Source organism: Agelaius phoeniceus, chromosome 15 (assembly GCF_051311805.1).
Source record: "Agelaius phoeniceus isolate bAgePho1 chromosome 15, bAgePho1.hap1, whole genome shotgun sequence".
Classification (NCBI taxonomy): Eukaryota; Metazoa; Chordata; class Aves; order Passeriformes; family Icteridae; genus Agelaius; species Agelaius phoeniceus.
Genome location: NC_135279.1, coordinates 14,343,099 through 14,366,015, shown reverse-complemented (window position 1 = coordinate 14,366,015; position 22,917 = coordinate 14,343,099). Strand labels below are relative to the sequence as shown.

The window sequence follows — 22,917 nt, the reverse complement described above, 5'->3', positions numbered from 1 at the left end:
GTTTTTCATATGAGGATACCAACATTTCAACCACAACTTTATTCAGTGGCCTGATCCCTAAAAAGCCAGATTAGACTTTTTTTTTCCCGTTTCTTCCATTTTGTGAAAAAAAATAAAAGGGGTTACCTGGAAGAAACAAGCAAACAAACACCCAAGTTATTATTTGGCCTTTACTAGGCCAAATCCTTCTGCTAATGAAAGTCCCCAGCAAGGAGGGAAATGTGGGCAGTGCCTCAGATGGGATTGCTGCTGAATCAGAGAGGAAGAGCATTGATCCAATCCCCACTTTTGAGTGTGTACAGGGGACCAGAAACCCAACTATTATTTGATTGACAGTATTGACTCTGTCTCATCATATATTCCTTGTCTGCTTAAGTGTTAAAGGCAAACAGCAGGTGGAGGAATCTGTCTGGAAATTGAATTGCCTCCTAGGCTTAAGAAAACAGCTCAGAGCTTTGCAGTGGCAGGGCATTAGCCTAAATAATATAATTATTTTTCTTTATTTTTTCTCTGAAATACTCTTTTTTTCCAAAATGCATCTGAATATCTGTATTATGGATATCTGAAGGGCATTTGAATGTTTTTCCTCTGGTTGTCTTTCGCTTGAGTTTAGGAGTTGTGACAGATCCATGCCGAGGAACTTGGAAAATAAACTTCATTTCAGGGAGTCATGGTTACACTGTGGCTGGTAAAGCTCCAGCAGAATTCCAGAGAGAGTCAAAATGATGGGGAAAAAGGGGAAGTGTCAGACCACCTTTGCAACAACCCCACTTCTAATATGCAATTAGCTCTTGTGCTGTAATTTGTCTGCAAATAGTCCTCCTAAGCCGAACCTCATTGTATGACGTGTCAGCCTAGGATTTAATACATTTTAATGCAAAACAAAATTGAATTCTTGATATAAAAAAGGAAAGGTCAGAGATACATAATGCAATGTGATGCCACATTTTACTTAGGAATTAAATAGCTAAGATTACCCTGCTGGTTTTTAAAAGGTTAACATATCTGAATGTGCCTTTAAAAAAATAATCAACTTCAATAATTAGCTGCAAAATCCCATATACACAGTGTGGTTTTCACAACCTAAATTTTAATTTTCTTTATGCTTAATGCTTTTTACAGTAGAATGAAAAGATTGGTATAGATTCTTCTAGACAGGTCTCATCCAGTCCAGAAGTAATTTACTGGGTTCTCCAGTGACCCCTGTTTTGCTTTTATTGTGTTTTTACTGCATGGCCTGACCTGATCTTGCCTGTGCAAAGGGAAAGCTGAAGGCTCTGAAGGCTGAAGTCCCATCCCCATCCCACCAGCTTCAGGCTCCAGGACTGTGCTGCTGATATTTTGCAGTGGTTTGCAAAGAGCACTTTGGATCTGCCTGGAGTGCAGCAGAAACACAAGGATGCATTTCTGAGCTCTTTAGGAGTGGGAGCAGCTCCAGGACTTTTTTGGGGAGGTCCTAAAAGGGCTCCAGGAGCTGCTGCCCTCCAGCCATGGCAGCTGGAAGCTGCTGCTGCTCACAGGGAATTATGCTTCCAATGCAGAAACAACAGGGAATTGTGTTTCCAGTGTTCCCAGTGGGAGATCTCACTCAACACATCAGGGATGTCAGACAGGGAGAGGGGAGGCATCCCCGTTCACAGAGGTGAAGTTTTGGCTTCTGTGGAAGGCAGCAGTTAATTTCCTGCAGCAGCCACCAAAATCAGCATGAATCAAGCCCTGGGAGCCCCACCACTCCCTGGCAATGGCTCAGCTGTTAATTAGAGAAAAAACCTTCCAGTGCCTGGGGACTCCCATGGCAGTGGGAGCCTGCAGGGGCTCCCTGGCCATGACAGGTTCAATGTCCAAAACCCCCCAGATATCTGACTCAGGGAGCACAGAGAGACCCTGAAAGACTTGCTGAAATGGGATACTGACCCACAGGCAGAGGCTGGAGCCCCCAGATGCCATCTCTAGAGCTTGCCCACTGCCCTGTGCCTACAGGAAATCAGTGGCCATTCCCACTGAGGTCCCAGCTGCTGTTTCTGCAGGGGAAAAAAATTCAGCAATGAGCTCACATTCAAAATAGAGAGGTGAACTGCCATGCTTGATGCACTGCTGGGGAGAAAGGGGACTGACCTCTTCTCTTGAGAACAAGACTAATGAAAAATGTTTACCTCAAAACCTGAAAGGGTCATCTAACAGTTCATTCAGTTAAGCCTTGCCAAAGTTACAAAGTGAACATATAATATGGTTTTTATTATAAGAAATGTCAGGCTGTCTTGCCAATAGCTGGTACTGCCAACCCACCTCCAGCATGTAATTGCCTTTGGAGGCTTAATTTGGCTGTAAGTATTCCTGCTAGATTGAACTGTATGGAGTGTCAGACCAGGATCTGAACATTTTACATGTGAAATAAAATTGAATCATGATAAAGTCTGTGGACTAGGAGTCAGCTTCAACACCAGGATATCAGGTTTCTTGGGGAGGCAGAAGTAGTTTGTGCCCTTGGAAACAGCTGTTACCTGTTGTTCCCTCCCCTAAGCATGAATTTTGCCATGGCAAATGAGGTTGCAGTCATTTGTTACACAGAACCAGACTTTATTTTCTGGAAATGGGGCTGTGTTGTGCTTCGTGCCATTTGGGCTCAGTGTGGTTTTTACAGCAAGGCCATCAGTCTGCTCTGCTGGATGAGTGCAGGGCTGTCACAGGGTGCAATTCACTGTCTGTGTGTAGCATTTCAGGCTTTCAGTGCCATGCAGCTCCTGAGAACAGCTCACACCATCAAACCCACGCTCTTGGTAAAGGCTGTAAAACCCCCTCAGCATCCTCCAGAGGAATGCAGCAGCACTGGGATTTTCCTGCTCACATGTGCTTAAGGATTCCAAGCACATCTCCAGCAGACAGAGATATTCTAGGGAAACCCCCCTCAGAACAGGCTGGTTTTGTGCAGGGCTGGAGGTGAGACCAAGCAGATCTTTTGAGGCTGCAGATCTCTCTCAGGGGTTTTCCAGATGGGAAGGGGTGTCAGTAACTCAGCACTGGGGAGCTGCCATGCTGGCATTGCCCCAGCAGGTACAGCAGGGTGGATGCTTCTGTTAATTCTGAATAGAATCCAGCTTGCTCTTGAAGTTATGAGATCAACAGAAATAATATTATTATAAACTTCAGCCATAAAGTGAATAAAATGTGACTGAAAAGTGAGCTGTGTGAACAATGTCACCTTGATAGCTTCTTGATCTCTTCATTTCCTATTCACAGCCCCCCATAAAGCAGACCCAGGCTTTCTGAAAATTTATTTTGACCTCCTGCCCAAAATAAAAGTCTGGAAATAGGATTAAATGTTATCACCAGGGTAAATCAGGAAGTCCTTATGGAAAAAGCCTGCAGGAGTTACCAGGCTGAGGTCGGGCTGGCTCCCATTTGGGTCCTGCCAGAGGGCATAGGAGTCTCAACACTCAGTTTCTTTTCCACTGTCTTCCAGTATTTCAAGAAGAATTCCTGGTAGGAGCTCAGTGTTGCAAGAGGATGGGGCTTTTCTGTAGTGGGAGTTTGCTATAAAATTTCAGTAGGTTTTATTCTGATAAAAAACTTCCTTGTCAAGTGTGATGATCACATATAAAAGAATCTTTTAGCTGGGAAGGATGGAGTTAGAGGTCTCAGAGTTGCAGAGCAGGCAAAAAGTTACAGTGCTTTCATTTTTTAAGCTTTATACCAGCTGATTATTTTTCCTGGTAACTCTTAGACTGAAAAGTATGTAATTCTTCATGTTTATTATTCTAGCTGTTCAGACTTTAGGAGGAAACTTTTTTTTTTTCCTTTTGGTGACTGAATGTTGTCATCTACCACTTTTTTTTTTGTTGCATTCTGATATGGGAAACTCCAACTCAGGAAGACAAATAACAAAATCCAGGTTGGCAGAACATCTGCTTTGACAATACTTCAGGCAGGATTGCAGGACTGTAACATCTTTACCTATTTATTACTGCAGAGCTTCTCCTTTCTCTGCCTTGCAACTTTGATTTCAGCATAATGTTGGACTTTCGAATCTTTTGCATGGGAAAGGTATTTATAATTGGCTTCTTCTGAGGCTGCTGGCATATTTATGGGTAATTCTGTCTTGCTGAAAAGATCAGGCATTATTAACTCAAATGAGCAGAGTTGCCTATCTGCTGAAGTCCTTTGGCAGCAATTAAAATTCAGATGTTAGCACATGTATAAAGTGCCAATTCCTTTGCAAATGGTGCCCAGCTTTTGTCTCCAATATTTGCTCTTTTCTGCCTTCAGTATCTAATAGACCATTAAAATTGCCCCCATGTTTTAATATATGTACCTAAATATCTTTTATATGGCAAAAAGTAACTAATAAAACTTTACAACTACAACTGTAGGTCAGTTTGCAATCTGCAAAGTCTTTGTCTATTTTAGCAACTCACCCTCCCTTCCCACCACAAACATTTACTTACTTATTCTGTGCAAATATGCATCATGGCATGATCTTTACCAGGAGGGGCATCTTTGGGAGCATTTATTTATGCCAGCATTCAGAAGAGATGCTGAGCTATAAACATTTCCACTGAAGAAATAGCTGAGCCCCAAAATTAAATGCATATGTCAGAATATCCTCCCTTGACTTGCTTTGACACTGAACATAAACTCTTCATGTGAGCCTTAGCACAAAGCACTAAACTTCTGGAAAGAGAAATCTGCCTGTAAGTATTTCTAGATGTTTTTATGTTATTTTTGGCTGATTGCTGGCATGCTCCTATTCTTTCTGATCACAAGAAAGCACAAGAGGTGATGGGCCACATGCTGTAGGCCCCACTCTCTGACAGTTGTTCAGCAGACATAAACCAGTGTACTCCAGTTTCCCACATGAAACATATTTCCAAGGCTCTTTTTTTTTATTTTATTTTATTAAGTGATGACTTCTGAAAAGAGCAAGACCCACATTATTTCTATCTGAGGCCAAGCTGTCCTCTTTCCATGTCTTCTGTCAACTTTTATCCCAGTAAGGTTGCCAGCTCTTCTGAGCAGGGTAGCCCAGGTGTTAATCTGATACCTTGTCATTTGTTTTATATCACCTGGAATTGGATTTTGAAACTATTACTCATGCTGTGTCTGTACTGGGATCATTTCTGGAATAATGTGCTATTCTGCATGAGTAATGGTGTTGGAATTTAGCATCTTCTTGGGAGCAAGAATATATCTTGTACTTTCTCCTTTTTGTTGTAGATAGTAAAACAAAGACCAGTGTTTCCTGTCATAGACCTCAACAAATAGAATTATTCATCATAATCTATACAGGACATCATGGGAGATATTTGAAGGACTCAGGCTCAAAGTTTTAATGTGCTTAAGGCCTTCTATATAAATGCTTTAAATAATTAAATGACATTTATTTTTATGCATGATGGCACTTTTATCATTCAGAAATTGTCTGTTCATGGGGGTTTTCACAAATATGAAATATTCAAAAGATTAATTTTGCATTTCAGGAGAACTTCATTTGACTTTGTAGATCAAAGTTTTCTTATATGGATCTATAAGCAAACATCTTGTGACTGTATAGGCAGAGTAAACATTTAGAAAATAATGCCGTGTATTGCAGTGGCTGTGAATTGACAATCAAGTGATACTTGTTTCATTTGAGTGATGTTTTTTTATTTAAGTGCACATACTAAAGTTGGTACCAGATACATGGTACAGTGACTAAAAGTGGTCCATATTTCAATTTGTGACACCATTTCAATGGCAGTAGCATTAACTGACTCTTGCCAGATGAGCACCCACACCCAAGCATTGTCCACAACTTCATGGACATGAATCAGATGCTGGAAACTCCCACTTACTGTTTCCAGAGACATGGATAAGAAACAACTACATGAGGTATTAAAATCTAGTAACTGCATTAATTTAAATGATCTTGATTTGGCTGAAATAATTGTGGTTTTGATGAGTGCAAGGGAGCTGTTTGTAAGAACAGTAGGAATTCCTTTGAATTTCTGGATGCTCTCCTTGCTGGATGGATAGCTCTCTCTAGACAGCCACTAAAACAAACAAATTCTTCCTATCTCCCTCCCTCCAGTGTGATATTTGGAATAAAACACTCCTGATTTTCTTACTGTCACTGGGTGTGTCCTTCCAGAAACCTGAGCAACAACAAGATCAAGGAGATCCGGGAGGGCGCGTTCGACGGCGCCGCGGGCGTGCAGGAGCTGATCCTGACGGAGAACCAGCTGGAGGCCGTGCATGGCAGGATGTTCAGGGGCCTCACGGGGCTGAAGACCCTGTAAGTGAGAGCCCTGGCTGTGCTCCTCCCTGGGCAGGGTGGGAGGGCTCAGGCTCAGCAGTGCCTGCTGCTAAAATATCTGTAATTACACAGCCAGTGCTGCTGCTCGGCCTTGAGGCTTTCAATCTATCTCTGGTTTGAGATTTATGAGCTATTTCTGTAAAATGGACGGATTTTCACAGCGCTGACATGATGGGGGAACCTGTCATGTGTCAAATTTGTGCACTTCCAGTCGTTTAATGCTTTTATTATTTTGTTATTTCCTCTGGAAACAAGATATTCAGGAACGTGTTTCCTATCACTTTGTCCATCCTCCCACTGTTCCTCCACCCAAACTGGAGCTGTGCTGTAGAAAGAAAGCTCTTGACTAGGTAGGGCTGTCAAGAAATAGACTCAAGGAATCAAAATACAATTAAAATCTGCAATTTCATTAGCAAAAAAATACTACTTATGTTGGAAGCTATCATGACACAATTAGTACAGTCCTTACTCAAGTGTAAAAAGAAACTGAAGTTTCCTTTCAAGGACTTTGTTCTGTGATGACAAATACGGAACTTTTGCTGTTCCATTAACATTTTTTGTGGTTACAGCCATCTGTTCTTCAATTTAATGTATGCACTTTACTAAGGGATTTGAAAATACTGCCCATAGATATTAAATTAATTTTTATACTGTAAAGCAGCCTGTGGCAGTGCTCCTAAACAAAATTCAGCATTTTTTAATAAAAAGATGCTTAACATTCAAGCTATCCTGCTGACCTGACCTACATTTCCCCCAGCTGATAAAGCAGTCTAAATATACACAGCATGATATGAGGATTTGTGAGTCTAAGTGTTCTTTCAGGAAGGGCACACAGTGCATGGTGAACCATGATATGAAACCAAAGGGTTTGGCTTGAGGGACACATATTGCTATCCATTAATTGAATTTCTTTCAGCATTAAAATAGTAATCTTTTGCAAAGGGGCTGCATTTGTCAGGGTCATGGTCCAGCTTTTAAAAGGCTGTATGTTCCTGCAATGCAAGAAATCACTGTGCAGGATATATTGGCATTCAGATTATCCCATCCTGCACTTCTGCTGCCTGATACATTCCATACAGGGCAGGAGAAAGGTTTCCTGCTGCTGCTAAGGGCCTTATTCTCCCATTTACTACTTGTTCATTTTAGAGCTGGTGCTCCTGACCTGGCAAAGGTGTTTCTCTGTGCCCTGTGGGTCTCTCCTGACACAGTTTCACCCCAGCTGCAGTCCCAAAATGGTGATGCCCCTGCTGGTAACTGCACAGAGAGCAGTGATGCAAAAGCAGGACAGTGTTCAAACAGGCAATGGCTGTGATGATGCTGTCAGTGTTTTCCCAGCCACATCTAAACTCTCTCTGGTGATTTTCAGGTAGCATTGATGTAGCATTTCAATGCCCAGCTGGCTGATACCAATCTGAGATTTAAATTCAAACTCCTGAGGGAGTCTGAATTTCTCTTGTTCACTGCATGAGTTGGATACCCAGGGGTTGGATACCCTGGGGTTAACCCTCCTCAGTTTGGAGCAACAATTCACTGCAACAGCAGCAGGAGCTGCGTGCATGCTGTGGGGCTTTGGCAGTGTGCTTTTATTACTGAGTGATTTTTCACCTAAGTAGGAATATCACAACAGTGCAGTGATGTTTACAGACCCAGATATTGATTGGCTTGCAGTGTAACAAATACACATGAGCCTTTTTTGCAATGGAGTGAAACAAGACACTCCAGTCTTTCAGATTAATTGGTCTTTATTGTCGAGTTCATTGTTACCATAACAACTCAGAGAGATGCATCTTCCAAAACACAGCACTGATTCATCTGATACAAGCACCAAGCAAAGACCATTTTATAGAATGATTACTGGGTTTTGTCTTCAAAATTAATGATGATAATGACATTCCAGAGCTTGTGCCAGGTCTGGAAATCTTTCCTACAATATTCCTTGATTTTTGATGAGGATTCTGTTTTCTTCTATACTTTTGCAGTGTGGAATACAAAAAACATCCAGGACATGAGCAGAAGTAATGCAGCCAGTATTGTTATTGTCACACACTTCTGGAAGTCTTTCTCAAATGATCTCTGAAATACATCTCAGCCTATTCTCAGATATTTATTAAATTGAGCCTTTAGTTTTTATTTCAGGTTTGTCACTAGTAATAATTTTAATTGCATATTGCTTTCAGATGTGCAGCTCCCATCAGCCTCTAATGTTGAGTGGAAGAGATGCATTTTAAATTCACAAGACCATGTTTATGTGAATCTCACCCTCCTCTAGCTGTGTTCTACTTCAGCAATCAATAAAACCAGAATGATTTCCAAAGCATCTCTTGATGCCCTTGGTAAAGCACCTCCCATCCTGCATTATTATCCAGTGGTTCCTAATTCCCTGTTTTTAATCCTTGTAGGATGCTGAGGAGCAACTCCATCAGCTGTATCAACAACGACACCTTTGCTGGCCTGAGCTCAGTGAGGCTCCTGTCTCTGTATGACAATCACATCAGCACCATCACCCCTGGAGCCTTCAGCACTCTGGTCTCTCTGTCCACAATGTAAGTGATTTTTTGTGGGATGAACATGGCATGGTGAGGTTCTTCTATGCTTTCCTTTCAAAAAAGACAATATTTCAGTTTATATGGAAAACATTATCTAGGGAAAGAAAACTCCATCCTACTGAAATCACAGGTTTGGAGGATGCAAGGTGTGATTTTTATTTTTTTTTTTAATTGAATAGTTTCAGCTGGAGTGGCTGAAAACACTTGGAGGTTGCCAGCCTCAGGCAGGATGACTTTGTTTTGCTGTGTCATAGCCCAGTGCAATGTGCAGGAGAAGGTCATGTAAAACAATTTCTGCAGATTCAAGGAGTGTAGCTTATCACACACTCAGCTCCCTGATTTTGTAAGAACAGCTTTCTTGGATTTCAGTTACATTAGTTAAACATCAGAAGTCTACTAGCTGATTCTTTAGATTTTCAGAGCATCTGAAGAAGACAAAATAGTCAAGTCTTACTGAATGTGAATTTGAAAATCCCAGCCTAAGCTTTATTTTAATTCTCTTACACTTCTCAGTCATTCTTTGAAATATTTCTCATGCTTCTTAAGTACTTTAAAATGCTTTTCTAGTGTGTCCATTTTAATAAAGTACAGACTGATAAATATGGAAAGAAACTCTGCCTTTTCTTTCCAACTGTGAGAGGGGACCCTGGTGTTGCTGTTAATGGAAATTGTCTGTCCTGAAAATACAGCCTAATTGTCCAGTCAAAATAAACTCTCAATCCTATTGCATTTCAGGATTGTAAAACATTCTTCATCATGTTTGGGCAAAGAAGGAGGTGTTGAATCTCAGCTGTTTTGTTGCTGACACTTTCCCTTTGCTGTGGCAACTTTTCACCAACAAATCAGTTATCATTTTGGCATTAGCTCCATGCAGCATAAGGAACACAGAATTTTCTTTCCTTTTACATTGTGTAGTCCCAAGAATCTCCTCAAAATTGATGGACAAAGAGAAAAACACAAGCAGATTATTTTTATTGACTGTTTTCAAGTCTCTGGTCAAAGCAAGTGGCACTTGCTGAAAGCTGTTGTTGTCACTGTGCTGCAGGCAGTGCCTGCTGCTCCTCTGCTCTCTCTGTGCTTCCCTCCGTGGCTCCCTTTGGGCAGGGATTCTCTGAATCAGTCTGTGAAGCCCCTACCTTCCTTTCATAGAATTGTCCTTGTCATATTTTGTTAGAAAATAGCCCATTTTCTTTTTTCAATTGTGGGAAAAGATTGTTGCACTTTCTAGCAAGAGCAATTAAAGCTGCTGCTAATTGGAATGCATGTCTTTGGCACTGATATATAATCCTGTTGGTTCCTAGCTGTGTATTGGTGGAAGAGTTTGTTTTTTGACACATTTCCATTCTGTGTTTGATCTAGAGGCAGAAAAGGTGTGGGTTTGACTTCTTTAGACCCTGGGTTGAGCCATGGTGATTTTTGCCGTACAAATGCAGAATTCAGCTTTGTTCATTCCATGGCAGCACTCTGCTGTAGGTGGATTTACTGGATGACAAACACCACTGAAGTTGGATGGTGTGACTGTTTTCCCTGCTGAGCCCACACTTTGGGAGCTAATGGGGTACTGTAGTGCCTTACTTTCACATCTATCAATGGGAGACAAAAATTCATGCAATGTTCCATTTCCATTTTTATATTGGCATATTTGCAGCACTAAAGAACATTGTTCCTTTTGTTCTTACCCTTTGTGAGTCAGTCTCGTTGATATTCTCAAAACATGGACAGCTCTGAAAATAATACCCTGTCTAATGATTTTCAATGGAGGAATAACTCCTATTTGGTAGAAAAAATTGCAATTTTTATTTTGTTGTTGGTCAAACTAGGCACTGTGGTATCTTAATTTGAAGTGCCCTAGCAGTTCTTCCCACAGAAAATTCAGTCATGTCTTTTAGTCCTTGCACAGTCAAGGGAGATATTTGCAAGCAGAACTGCTTTTCCATGGATTATTATTAAAATAACTGCATGACTGCATAATGCCAGAATGACATAAAACTATTCTTGTATAAACTTAACCTGAATTCCAGAATATATTTTCAATCTAATTTCAAAAACATCCAGATGTGTTCCAGCATGTTTTTCTAACAGGTCACTAGAATCCATTTAAATAGTTAATATTCTATGACTTCTTTGTAATTTTGAAGAGGCACTTGTAGTAGGATATACATATTTCATTTCTCAAGACTTCTATTTCCCCTTGATTTTTAAAATATGTCTATGTCCTTGAGTAAACACTTCTGAATTTCATGTTAGTACAAAATCTCTGCTAAAAGTTTGATTGCTGTGTTTCTGTCTGAGTGGGTAAATCACTATTGTATGTGTGGGAACTCTGATTATTACTGATGAGTTTTCACATCAATTTTTCTGCCCAACATTACTGTTTCTGATTTGAGAACTTCACTTGAATAGTCAGTTTCCTCAGTAAAGCTTTGACATACAATTAGCCTTTCCAGACTTTCAATTCCATTTCAAGTCAAGTAGGAAATCTCTTTATCCATGTGATAGTTTAAGGAGGGACTTCATCTTACATTTCTATCAAAAGTTGCATCACAGCCTTGCCATGGAAAGAGCGTGTATGTGGGGACATGTGTGAATTAAAGCTAAAAATTAAATTAGCTGCATTAAAGCTAAAAATCCCTGCTCTGCAGTTGGAAAAGGATAAAAATCTAGAAGTTGCTAAAGTGGCAGAAGATCATGGGGAATTACTGACAAGATAAATTTGTTCTTTTTCTGCCTGGAGTAATTTGAATTTCTAAATGGGACATTTGTTTATTTGTTAATTTTATCTGTAACAACCTATTTCTTTCTTACTTCCCAAGAAAAAGCATAATCCAACTTCTAAACTAAAAGAGTCCAAAAATTTTACATTGTACGTTAACCTGTATTTGCCAAGAAGAAAAGGAGGTTTTGTGGATAGTTACATTAAGTCAAAACAATGTCTCCTCTCTAGACAGGGATAATTACTATTTTTTGATATGGAGCATTTTGTAGATGGAAAGTTTGTGAAAGTTTTTGAAGAGTCTTGGTAAGATGCTCTCTAGATGTGCAAAATATCCTTTACCCTCAGAGCTGCTGGTTTTCCAGAACCCTGATTATACACACCTGCTGTTTGTTCCCAGTGGCAGATTATTCAGTGCTGAGGATTTGTGTGATGGAAGCAGCTCTGTGAACATGATCTCACTCTCTCCCACCAGTGGAACAAATGGCCTTTGAAGCACTGCCTCTCTCAGTGGTTCAGACATTTGGTTCAGGCACTCTGCTCATGCCAAAGTCTATCAGGGTGGAAAATATACAAAGCATCCTGCATGTGGTCCCATTATGGATTAAAGAAAATGGAAAACAATTCAGAAGGAGAGCAGCTAGAATTAGAGTGTTGCTTTCAGTGCTTTTTTGCACCTTCTGTATGAAAGCTCTTGTGTAACCTGTTGGGTTTCTCACCTTTCTGCAGCGTTTGAGTCCAAGTGTGAAGCAGGTGGAGTGTTTTTATAACATTATGCTGAGTTTTCTGCTCTCCCCAGTTCTCCTTTCTCCACAAGGTCCATAAGCCTGTGTTAAATCCACATGGGATTAACCCCAGAGCTCCAGGGCAGAGCAGTGATTGAAGTAGGCTGTGCTGCAGTGCTGAGAGCAGCTGTAAATCATATTGTGGCTGTGTGATTTTGGCCTAGAACCTACAGAATTTAGGAGTTGCTTTGGGTTTGCTTTCTAACTGCCCCACCTCAATTGTACCACATGTTTTTGTCTTCAGTACTATTGTTTTCTGAAGGAATTGTTTGGCTGAAGTCCTAATGTGATTTTGACTGCATATTTTGGTTTGTGAAAGCATCTTGTAAGTGAAGACTTAAAAACTACTTCAGCTACTACACCTGCAGTTGAAGTGCCTGTTTCTTGCCTTCAAATTTTGTGTCTTAAAAGATATGCTATGATTTCAAGAAATTTCATTATTATTCACATATTTCTTTCTGTGCTACCAAAATAGTAACTCTTGGGCACATTCATACATGATGTGAATATTCCATCAATATTAGGTTAGAGACTTCATTTTGCATGCACAGGCCCTGACAGCTCATTCTTCTTTGTGACTGAGGCTGTTGGTGCTCCCTCTCTGTACACAGCATAAACAGCTCTCCCTTTTTACCAGGGAGCTCAGCCTCTTTCCTTCAGCTGAACTTGAGTTAGGAAGGAGCTGCTGAGCCAGGCTCTGTTCAGGCTCCATCCCTCTCTTGGAGGTGTCAGATGCTGCTTTGGGGGCTGCACACCACAGCACCATGCCTGGGCTGCAGCTCTGGATGGAAGATAGTTCAGGAGCTGGAGCAAGATTTGAAGCAGACCCCACAAAGTTTACAAGGCAGCAGAACAGATGCTTTTCACCACAGGTACCCAGACCTGAGAAATCTTCATAAGTGGCTCAAGATGACAGTGCTGCTTTATATATGTATATATGTATGTATACAAATATATATATATATATATATATATATATATATATATATATGTACATGTATAGCATTTTCCTTGCTGTTTCAGTAGGAACCCCAAATTCACTTGCCAGTGGCTCCCTCCTGGCTCTGGTTTGTGTGGGACAGAGGGGAGTGCTGGGGCAGGTACATGGTCATGGTGAAGATCATGCATGCACACATGGGTGCAGTTTGTGAGGTGAGTTTAGATTTGGGTGTGAGCTGTAGCTTGGGTTGAATTCCACAATAAACCCAGCCCTGATAGTGATGTAAGTATGTTTAAATAATAATTTTAAGCATTTTGGTTTATAAACATATGTTTATATATGCATAAATATATATATTTTAATTATAATCCCAGCCCTAATATAAAACCTGCATGGAACTTTCCAGATCTGCAGGATGGAGGAGGGCTCTCACAAGAACACAGGAAAGAGCCTGGACTTGGAGCCCCTCATCTTCCTGTGGTTATTTCAGTATTTCTGTACGTTCATGTGTAATGGAATCATGTTTTGTTCCCTTTCAGTAATTTGCTGGCTAATTCCTTTAATTGTAACTGCCATTTGGCCTGGCTGGGGAAGTGGCTGAGGAAGAAGAGAATTGTCAGTGGAAATCCACGCTGCTTGAAGCCCTTTTTCTTGAAGGATATTCCAATCCAAGATGTAGATGTCCAGGACTTCACCTGTGATGGTAAGAAAGTCCAGTTTGTTTTGGCACTTGTGTTAGTGTTGAGAAGGCTCCTCCCTACCAAGCAGTGCTGCACAGGAAACATTTTGATTTGGGGGTGGAAAAGGCAACTACCTAGAGCTGAAGATCACTGTTCTGTATCAGTGATATATTCTTATTCTTGATTTCCTGTTTCTGAATTTCTGCTATCTACACCTAAATTTAATAATTATATTAATTTATTGTAGACAAGTGCCCTGCTTTGTCTAATCCTGGTGTAATCCTGGGCCTTCCTTACTCTGAGTTAACAGTGAAACCAGTGGGAGTCTTGGCTTGCTTGGAAAGTCTCTTAGATTTGGATACTGTTCAAGGTCACCAGTAAAAGGTGCATACAGGGAAATAAAAAAGAACCTTAGACATTATTTGAAATGACTCAGTGATGCTTCATGCTTTGTTGGGTCTATGTGGGTTTAAAAGAAAATACTCTGAGATTTCTTTCATTCTCCAGGTAATTTTTGTCTTCTGGTCAAGCAGACTTAGGAGAAACTAGTCAGGAGAATGTTGCTTGATGAATGCCCTGGTAACTTGACTTGCAGCTTGTTGAGACCAGAGAGGCTGGAGGTGCAGTTAGTCATACCTCTAAAGAGACAATAAGAGTGATAGAAGTTCCCTACTTAGAGTAAAAATTAATTCCTGTCCTAGTCAAGCAATCTGGCAACAGGCCCAGGTTCTTGAGCTCAGAGCTCAAGAGACCCAATTTTAGTCATAAAAGAATAATTCACTTTTAATTTGAGAGAAAAAAGCCCCAAAACCAACCAGAATCCTGGTCCACAGACTGACATTCCACACTTGGGAGAAAAGAAGAATCCTGGTGCACGAAATGTCGTTCCACAGTTGGGAGCTTTCTCTGTCAGGCAGTAACTTGGAATTGAGGCAAATGGAAAGTAGGTGGTGGCAGGGTGTGAAACACAGGGGAAAATTAAATATGCTGAAAAAACATGCTCTTTCTGCAGGTTTATGAAGGACTTTGAATTTTGTTTCCAGTCATTAAACTCAGTGGGGAAGAAAAGAAAAAAAAAATCTTCTCTGTTCTTCTGTAGTCTGGTGGTGCCTCCCCAGCCCTCTGAATGCAAATGATTCCTACCCATACAGTCAGGGGTAATCCTGTTATCTTCTACCAGGACTTCCAGTCTTTTTCTTTAATCTCAATGCTCGTGGGTGCTTCCAGCAGAGAGAAGAAAGAACCAGATCTGTCTCAATTAGTCCTTGCATCAGTTAGGAGGAAAGAGCAGCCTGGGAGCTCTGGGTCTCAGCTCAGGCTGCCTGTGCTCACACACAGTTTTGTGCTTCCCCTCCCTGTCATCCCCAGAATGTGCCATAAGGGTTTCCTTTCACATCCATGTGATCCTGCAGCAGGCATGTGCCTTATGTTTTGCAAAGCCTGTTGCTTTTGGGGAAAATCCATGCTTTAATGTTCTGAGCTTCAAAGCGTTGCTTTCTACTGCAGAAACCCTATTGTTCTTCAATTACAAGATTTAATCTGCTGTTTATGGACCTTTGAAACCATTTTTGGAGAAAGTTGATATTTTTAAGTGTGCACAGATGGATTGCCAGCACTTGAAAGTGTGCTGCTTCAGTTTGTTGTTTGCCTGGTTATCGTTGTTGAAAACAATGAGGCTTTACAATTCAGATCATAAACAAGTGCCAGGCTGACTTTGAAAAGTAAAAAATAAACATCTAAAAGCTGAAGACCTTTTAAAAAAGTCTTCCAAAAGGAGAGTAGATAGTGAATATCATCTCTCTAGATGAATTTAAGGGCAAAGTGCTGGTCAAGCTCTCTATTTCAGCTGCTGGGGGGAGGACTTGGGATTCATACATTGGCTTGCACTATCATTTGCAGGATTACAAAGTAGATTCTCATTAGGAAAAAAAATATTTTTAAAATATTAAATAATATTTTAAAAATATTAAATAATATTTTAAAATATTTCTATTCAGTTTATGATCTGTTTATGTTGCCTAAAGAGCTTGCATGAGGGGAGGGTGATCCAAAGCACTGGATCTAGTGTAAAATGAAAAGTAAAAAATAAAACATCTAAAAGCTGAATTGTAAAAAAGTCTTCCAAAAGGAGAGTAGATAGTGAATATTATCTCTCTAGATTAATTTAAGGGCAATGTGCTGGTCAAGCTCTCCATTTCAGCTGCTGGGGGGAGGACTTGGGATTCATACATTGGATTGCACTATCATTTGCAGAATTACAAAGTAGCTTCTCCTTAGGAAAAAAAATATATATATTAAATAATATTTTAAAATATGTCTATTCAGTTTATGATCTGTTTATGTTGCCTAAAGAGCTTGCATGAGGGCAGGGTGATGCAAAGAGTTGGATCTCGTGTGAAATGCTGTGATGGTTACCCTGGATTCAGGCTGCCCCTCCCTGGTCCTTGTCACCAGGTACCCTCAGAGTGGGGGCCGTGGGCTGCAGTGCTGATTTCCTCACACCCTGCCTCTGTCCCTGTGCAGGTAATGATGAGAGCAGCTGCCTGCTTTCCCCTCCTTGTCCTTCCCAGTGCACCTGCGTGGACTCCGTGGTTCGCTGCAGCAACAAAGGGCTGCGGATGCTGCCCAAGGGGATTCCCAAGGATGTGACTGAGCTGTAAGTTACCTTTTCCTACCCCCTCTCTCGAGAAGTTCATCAAACTGCATCCTAGTGAGGCTTTGTGGGTCCCTGGGGGGTTTGCCTTTGACTTTAGTCATCTGTGCTCTGGTGCTCCCCGTATGTTCTGACCATTATTCTTATTTGTCCCTTGACTGAATAAATCGCTTTGTGACGGGAACAGAGTTTATCTGTCCTTGTAGCCATTAATTCTGGGTGTAGGAACAAATGCATTTATTAGTATCAAATAATCCTGTAGTGCTTCTGTGAGAGCCCAAGCTCGCAACAGGCAGTTTGAAGGGATGATGAAAATATGTTCCTGAGTTACGCAGCTGTGAGCTAATTATCCTCTGAGGAGATTAAAAAAAGGAAAAAAAGGAAGCTGGTGGTGGAAACAAGGAATTCTTTTCTCCAAACCTCATGAAATGGCTAAAATAACAGATAATTAGATTATATTGCAAAGTAAATTCATCCTAGTTTAGAACCATCTTTCTAGTTGTCTTTTCATCCACGCTTCAGTAGGAATTTATAGTGGATTTTCTTTCCATGGAAAGAAAATATCCTGGTGGAACTGCTTGGCTTAAGCAGTTGGCAGTAGAAATACTGAGCTTTTCCCCTTTAGGCCCTTATTCAAATCTATCCCAGGTGAGTCATTACTGAAACTTGTTACAATCTCATCAACATTTCTATGTGAAAATAATTGCTTGAGTTGGTTGGTATGTTTGATGAATTTTATAATGAACTAAAATCTGGTTGTGCTATTTTCTAGTACCTACTATTATTTTTACTCCCTTCACGGGGGGAGAATGGGGCTCACACTGTTTTTACCAGTGCTGTGGACAAATACAAGGCTTTGGGGGTGAATGAGGGTACTGGAAGTGCCTGGGGTAACTCAACATGGAAACTTTGCATTAATGAATGCATCCTTGCAGCACTGTTGACCAGGGCGTGGTTAATGGTGAATTGAATTGAACTGAAAGGCAATTCCTGGCCTGGATTCCTTTATATATTGCCATCAGTGTTAAGAAGTCTGCAAGGTCATCTCTGCTCTGCTTTTGTTCAGGTTTCATTGCATTCAAATGTAACTTGCCAGCAGTAAGGTATCACAGATGTTACTTTGATTTCCACTGCCACACTGAGGAATTTTTATGTTTAAATTTTGCATATTGAGTTCTGCTGATACTATCTGATACCCTGATGACATAGCTTTCACAAAAAGAGTAAATTTAATCTCACATTCTTAAAAACTGCTATATTTCTTAACCATTTCTTGGCAAATGAGGCGATAGCCTGGAAGTGAGCAGTCTGAGTTCATAGGAGTTTACGTGACTGTCTTCTTCAGTAGGAGCCTCTTGGCTGTGCAAAGCTCTAGTTCAGCTTTCTGCTTTCCATCCAAAATGTGTCAGCAGAACACAGACAGCCATGGACTGCCTAGCTCTGAATATTTCATATTCTGCAAATATAACCTTTGAATCTGTCCCAGCTGTCTCAAAATTCAATCCTGATCTCATTCTCCTCTCAACTAACATAAACTGAGCTCCTTATTTGTTTCTAAACCAAAAGATGGGTTGCAGGTACTGAGGCATGAAATTTCATGTGTTTGTGGAAACTGTGACAAGAATGAAGTAAGTAAATAAAAAATAATCAATCTTGCTTGCCTTTCTTCTGCTTCCAGATTGAGACAGAGATATTGCCCATAACCTGCTGCATCATGCAGGTTACAGGTTACCAGTGTGAAGTTACACATTTTTTATTGTTCTGTGTTTGAGAATTCCCATTGTTGCTGTGATAAGCAGCATCTCCAGTGGAACCCAGCCTCTTGTGTCATCTTGAGGACAGCTGGGACCTGGCAGAGGGAACCCAAAAGCTTCCTGGGCACAGGGTGGAAGAGATTTACCTTGTTCAGTTGCCCAAGGCCAGAGTCTCAGGTGCCAAGGAGGTGCCAAGGACATGCAGGACTCCTGTCCCTGTGTCCCACAGCTCGCTCCCTGCAGAGGCCCTGAGCAGGGACAGGATGCACAGGAGCATTTCAGTGCAGTTTTTATGAATGCACCAGTCTGACATTTATAACCTTCCATTGCTGATGTATTCATCTGCCAGCCACATTGGTTGCAGAGCTTTTTATTAAACTGCAGTGCTTTTGTGCAACATGGTTTAAGAAAAAGAGCTGTCAGGTGTCTGCCTAAACCGCTCTCTTGTGGCTGAATGTAGCCTTCTCATAAATTTCTTTAAATTCTCTTAGAGGTCTTAAAATAGTCTTAAAGGGGGAATCCTTTCCTTGTAACAGGTATTAAATAGCACTGTGCAAAAATAAGCATACCTCTTGCACAGGCACACAGGGGAAATGTTGCCCTTTCTGGGTCCAATTTCACTGTACACTCAGCAGAGAAGATCCCCAGCAAAGTTTTATTGCAGGGTGGACAGGAGACACAGGCTCACTCCTTTCAGTGCTCATTCTGAGTTTCTGTTCCAATGTATATTTAGACAAGACATGTGAAAACCATTATCTCCTTCACATTTAGAGCTTGGAATGATAGGAGACATCCCTGTGTTTGGTTTGTGCCACCCCTGGGAGCAGGGATTACCTTGGCAGAAAAGGCTTCCATCTAGAACACAGTTGAAAAGATCACTCAGTGCTTTTTAGAGGAATGATGATGCAAGAAACTTCTATTTCCCAGCTTTTCCTTCAGAAAACCCTGTCATCATGGGCAAGCTCTCTTCCAGCTTCTTGGGAATAGGAAAATATTATGTTGTTTCTTGCAAATTCCTTCACTGTATATTCCTCCACTGTATATTTACATACTGCCTACATTTTTTCCCACTGTTTGTTTGCCCTGAAGAGAAACCTTGGGTTTTTTTGAGCATATTCAGTTTTCTGCTCCAGATGTTCAGAAGTAAAATGTTCATGCAATGAGCTAGTTTGGAACTCAGCCTTGCTGCTGCTTAGTGTTTCAGGCTTTCCTTTAATTCTGCTTTTTTCCCCTAAATCTGTTTGAACTTAGTTTCCCATGCTCTTTCTCCTTTTATGTATTACCTCAGTGTGTGAACACTAGATTTTTTTCCTTTTATTCACAAAAGTATAGTCTATTTCTAATAAAGTCTTATCTGACAGCATCCAGCTGCTTTTATGGACCTACAGCAAATAACATTTTGCACTGGGGAAAATCATTGGAGGCAATTATGTGGACGGTGTGCACAAGCTGTAGCATAATGAGTGTGGTGTGTTTTAGAATAAATATGTACCAATCATGTCATCTCTAGACTCCAAATGTTGTCATGACACTGAGCTATAGGATAGCACTGGTGGGATTGTTAGAAAAACCTGCACTCATACATCACTGTTAGGGATTATTTCCCCTTCCATTTATATCAATGCAGGCTAATATTTGCATTACTTTTGCCATTTCTCTTTCTCTCCTCACAAACCTTCTCTCTCCTCTTGCTGTTCCCTGTTCTGCCTGGTAGGTTCATGTTATCAGTTATCATATTTACTTGGAGGTATTTACCACCAATCCCAACCCTTTTTTTCCAGCTTCCAATGCACTTGTGATTTCCTTTGACTTGTGACTAAAACCAGGGGCTTTTACCTGGGCTGTGCTGATCGATGCCTCAAATCTGCCCACAGCAGTTTGGATAGCTGTGGAATATTCTAACAGTTTAGCACCACTTTCAGCTTGATCAAAGGGGAACTCTGGAGTGAGATATTTGATGAAAATCATCTGCTTGCAAATGCAAATTCTCTTGCTTGTCTGGCAATTCACACTGTTTTACACAATGACCCCCAGCACAGGCACCAGGGGCTTTGCCTTTGATAATTAAGGAGAGAAACAATAAGGTTTATGTGGTCCTGCTCATTTTCTGCAGAGGGGGATTCTGCCATTGAGAGAAAGAAGGAGAGTTCTGTGGAGGATATTTTAGTTACAGATGTGTGGTGGGTTCATGTTGGTTAATCACTAGTGCATTTGCTTATTTTCTGCTGTGAGGTAGGATTAGGAGAAAGGCAAAGCAGGCTCAAAGCTTTAAAAGGGTATAAAGAGAAATTTATTAACAGTAACTAAAAGAAAAAGTAATAAGAATCAAAACAAAACCTTCAGAACACTTTTCCTCTCCCTACAACCTTTTCTTTCCCAATGACAATGTAAAGAAACAAAATGTAAAATTTCAGTCTATTTACTACCTCTAGAATAGTCTTTCTTCATTTTCCTTCTATTTCCTCATGAAATAGAGGAATTAATCTGCATTTCAAACCTGATAGTTTAGAATAAGTAAATAATATCAATATTATCAAATAACATGTTCAGTGACTGGTAAAGTTTGGGTCCATATCAGAAAGGGGACATTAGCACTTGCAGAGACTAAAGTTTAACTTTCTTTCAAACACAGCCATGTTTGTGTGTCAGACATGAAGGTTGTGCTCTGATGTACAAATACAGCAAAACCCAGAGTCCAAATTTGCCAAAGCTTATGATAGTCCAAGATCCATATTTGAACCTAGATCCACACTTAATTTTTGTTTCCTCTCAAAAAACTCTAATTGAAGCTCTTAAAAATCTTGTTTGTGGATGTTTCGTCTTTCCCAGTCCAATTCTTTTTTAGACCACCATCATTAGGAAATGAAATTTGACTCAAAATTTTAGGACAGTGGGTATGGACATGAATAGTTTTGGAGTGTAACTTAATTTTAGAGCTACATAAAATTGCCAAGTATCTTGGGTTTTGTAATGTAACATTCTTTGTGGAATATTGAAAGGAAAGGTTTTGTGCCTTTTCAATTACTGCCTGAGAGCTGATTTCTCTCTCCAGTTTCTCCTCTTAGCATGGATTGCCACTGCAAGTTTGACTTCATGGCTGAATAGACGCCTCAGTTCAAAAAGGATTCCAAGTGATTCAAGTTGTTACACGATGCTCTGGCACCTTGGGCTGGTTGTATCACCTCCAACCCAAGTGGTTTCAGTACAAAAATAGACAAGTTGGAAAAAAGAGCAGCTTTTTAAATGTTTTATGTGCAATGTTGGTGTGTGTGGAGGATGCTGGATGAGCCCTGGGGCTGCTGCAGCCCCCCTGGCCATGCTGTAGAAGAAACCTGGCCAGGTAGGAAGGTGGTGGCTTTCTTTGAGAGCTGAACATGTATTTTGGGATTTTCTGGTTTGGTTCTTTTTCAATTTTTGCTCTGGCAATTGCTTGCTGGTTACAAGTCATTATTGAGACTTGAGGATTCTCAGCAGCATTCACAGGGTAAACTCCAAAAACCTCCAATCTGATATTTAAATAGAGCCTAGAGACCTTAGGAAGCAAATGAGGTTGTTTTGGATAGCAGTCAGGGTCTATTTTAAGGCAACTGACACTCAGTCTTGACTCTGTATATTAATAACTTGATTCCCAGAATTAAAATTAGACACGTATTTTTCTTCATTCATACCAGAATCTCTTTGCATACCAGACACCATGGACATGATATTCCTTTGGCTAAAGACTGGAAAGAATTAAAAATTTAATCTTCCTTCCACATTGAGTCTTTTATGGCTATTTTGAGGGGCTTTTTGGCAGAGCATCTGGAGCTTCATCTCTGTTTTTTTATTTATATAGATGCATTCATAAATACACAAAGTTTTGTGTCTCTGCCCATTTGCCCTCAGGAATAATTCCTTTATTCACTCTGTCCAGCCCCCTGAGCCCAGCAAGGTGGGGAGGGGGTGCCCTGCACCCCCAGCTCTGCCAGAGGCACCTCCCCTGCTGCAGTTGTTTTCCTCAAATTCAGCATCCCAGCTCCTCCTGATTCTTGGCAAGCTCTTCTGCCCTGAAAGCCTTGGTTATTTCAAATTCCCTGCACTTAAATGTGCTTTCAGAATGAATGCCTTCAGCTCGGAAAATGCTGCCACGTTTTGTGTAATGGGGTGAGAGGTTTAGCAGTGGTGAATTGTTCTTATGGATGCATGAAAAGTGTGTTATCAGTGCTTTTTCAGAGTTAAATTGTGTTTATTCAGAAACTGTACCACTGGTATGAGTATTGCAGTTTTTTGCTAGCACATTTATATAACCATCAAATTGCTGCAGAGCAAATCCAGAGCTATTCAAAGCAGATCTTCTGTAGGAGTTTAACTCCAGGGGTCTGCATGTCTGGGTTAGTCTGAGTCATGAAGCACTGAATTAAAATGTGCACCCTTGACTTTTGATTGCCCCAGCAAGCAGATGAGGAAGAAAAAACTTTGGCTCACTACCATGAGTTTGTTTAAATTGCAGGCTGTTTCATATTGAGATCAACTAGAGAATATCCTGAAAATATGTTCTTGAAGAATTCAACATATTGC

At 40.7% G+C, this 22,917-nt stretch overlaps 1 protein-coding gene across 3 annotated transcripts in view; it reads left to right on the top strand.

Annotated features, from left to right (window-relative positions):
• The window catches only part of SLIT3 (slit guidance ligand 3), a 494,867-nt gene that overhangs the window by 378,396 nt on the left and 93,554 nt on the right, over positions 1-22,917 (top strand). For all 3 annotated transcript variants that reach the window (XM_077186384.1, XM_054642751.2, XM_077186385.1), the window contains 4 exons: positions 6,125-6,268; positions 8,689-8,832; positions 13,813-13,976; positions 16,477-16,609. In XM_077186384.1, the coding sequence (XP_077042499.1) occupies positions 6,125-6,268; positions 8,689-8,832; positions 13,813-13,976; positions 16,477-16,609 (585 nt within the window). The remainder of the gene's footprint in view (positions 1-6,124; positions 6,269-8,688; positions 8,833-13,812; positions 13,977-16,476; positions 16,610-22,917) is intronic.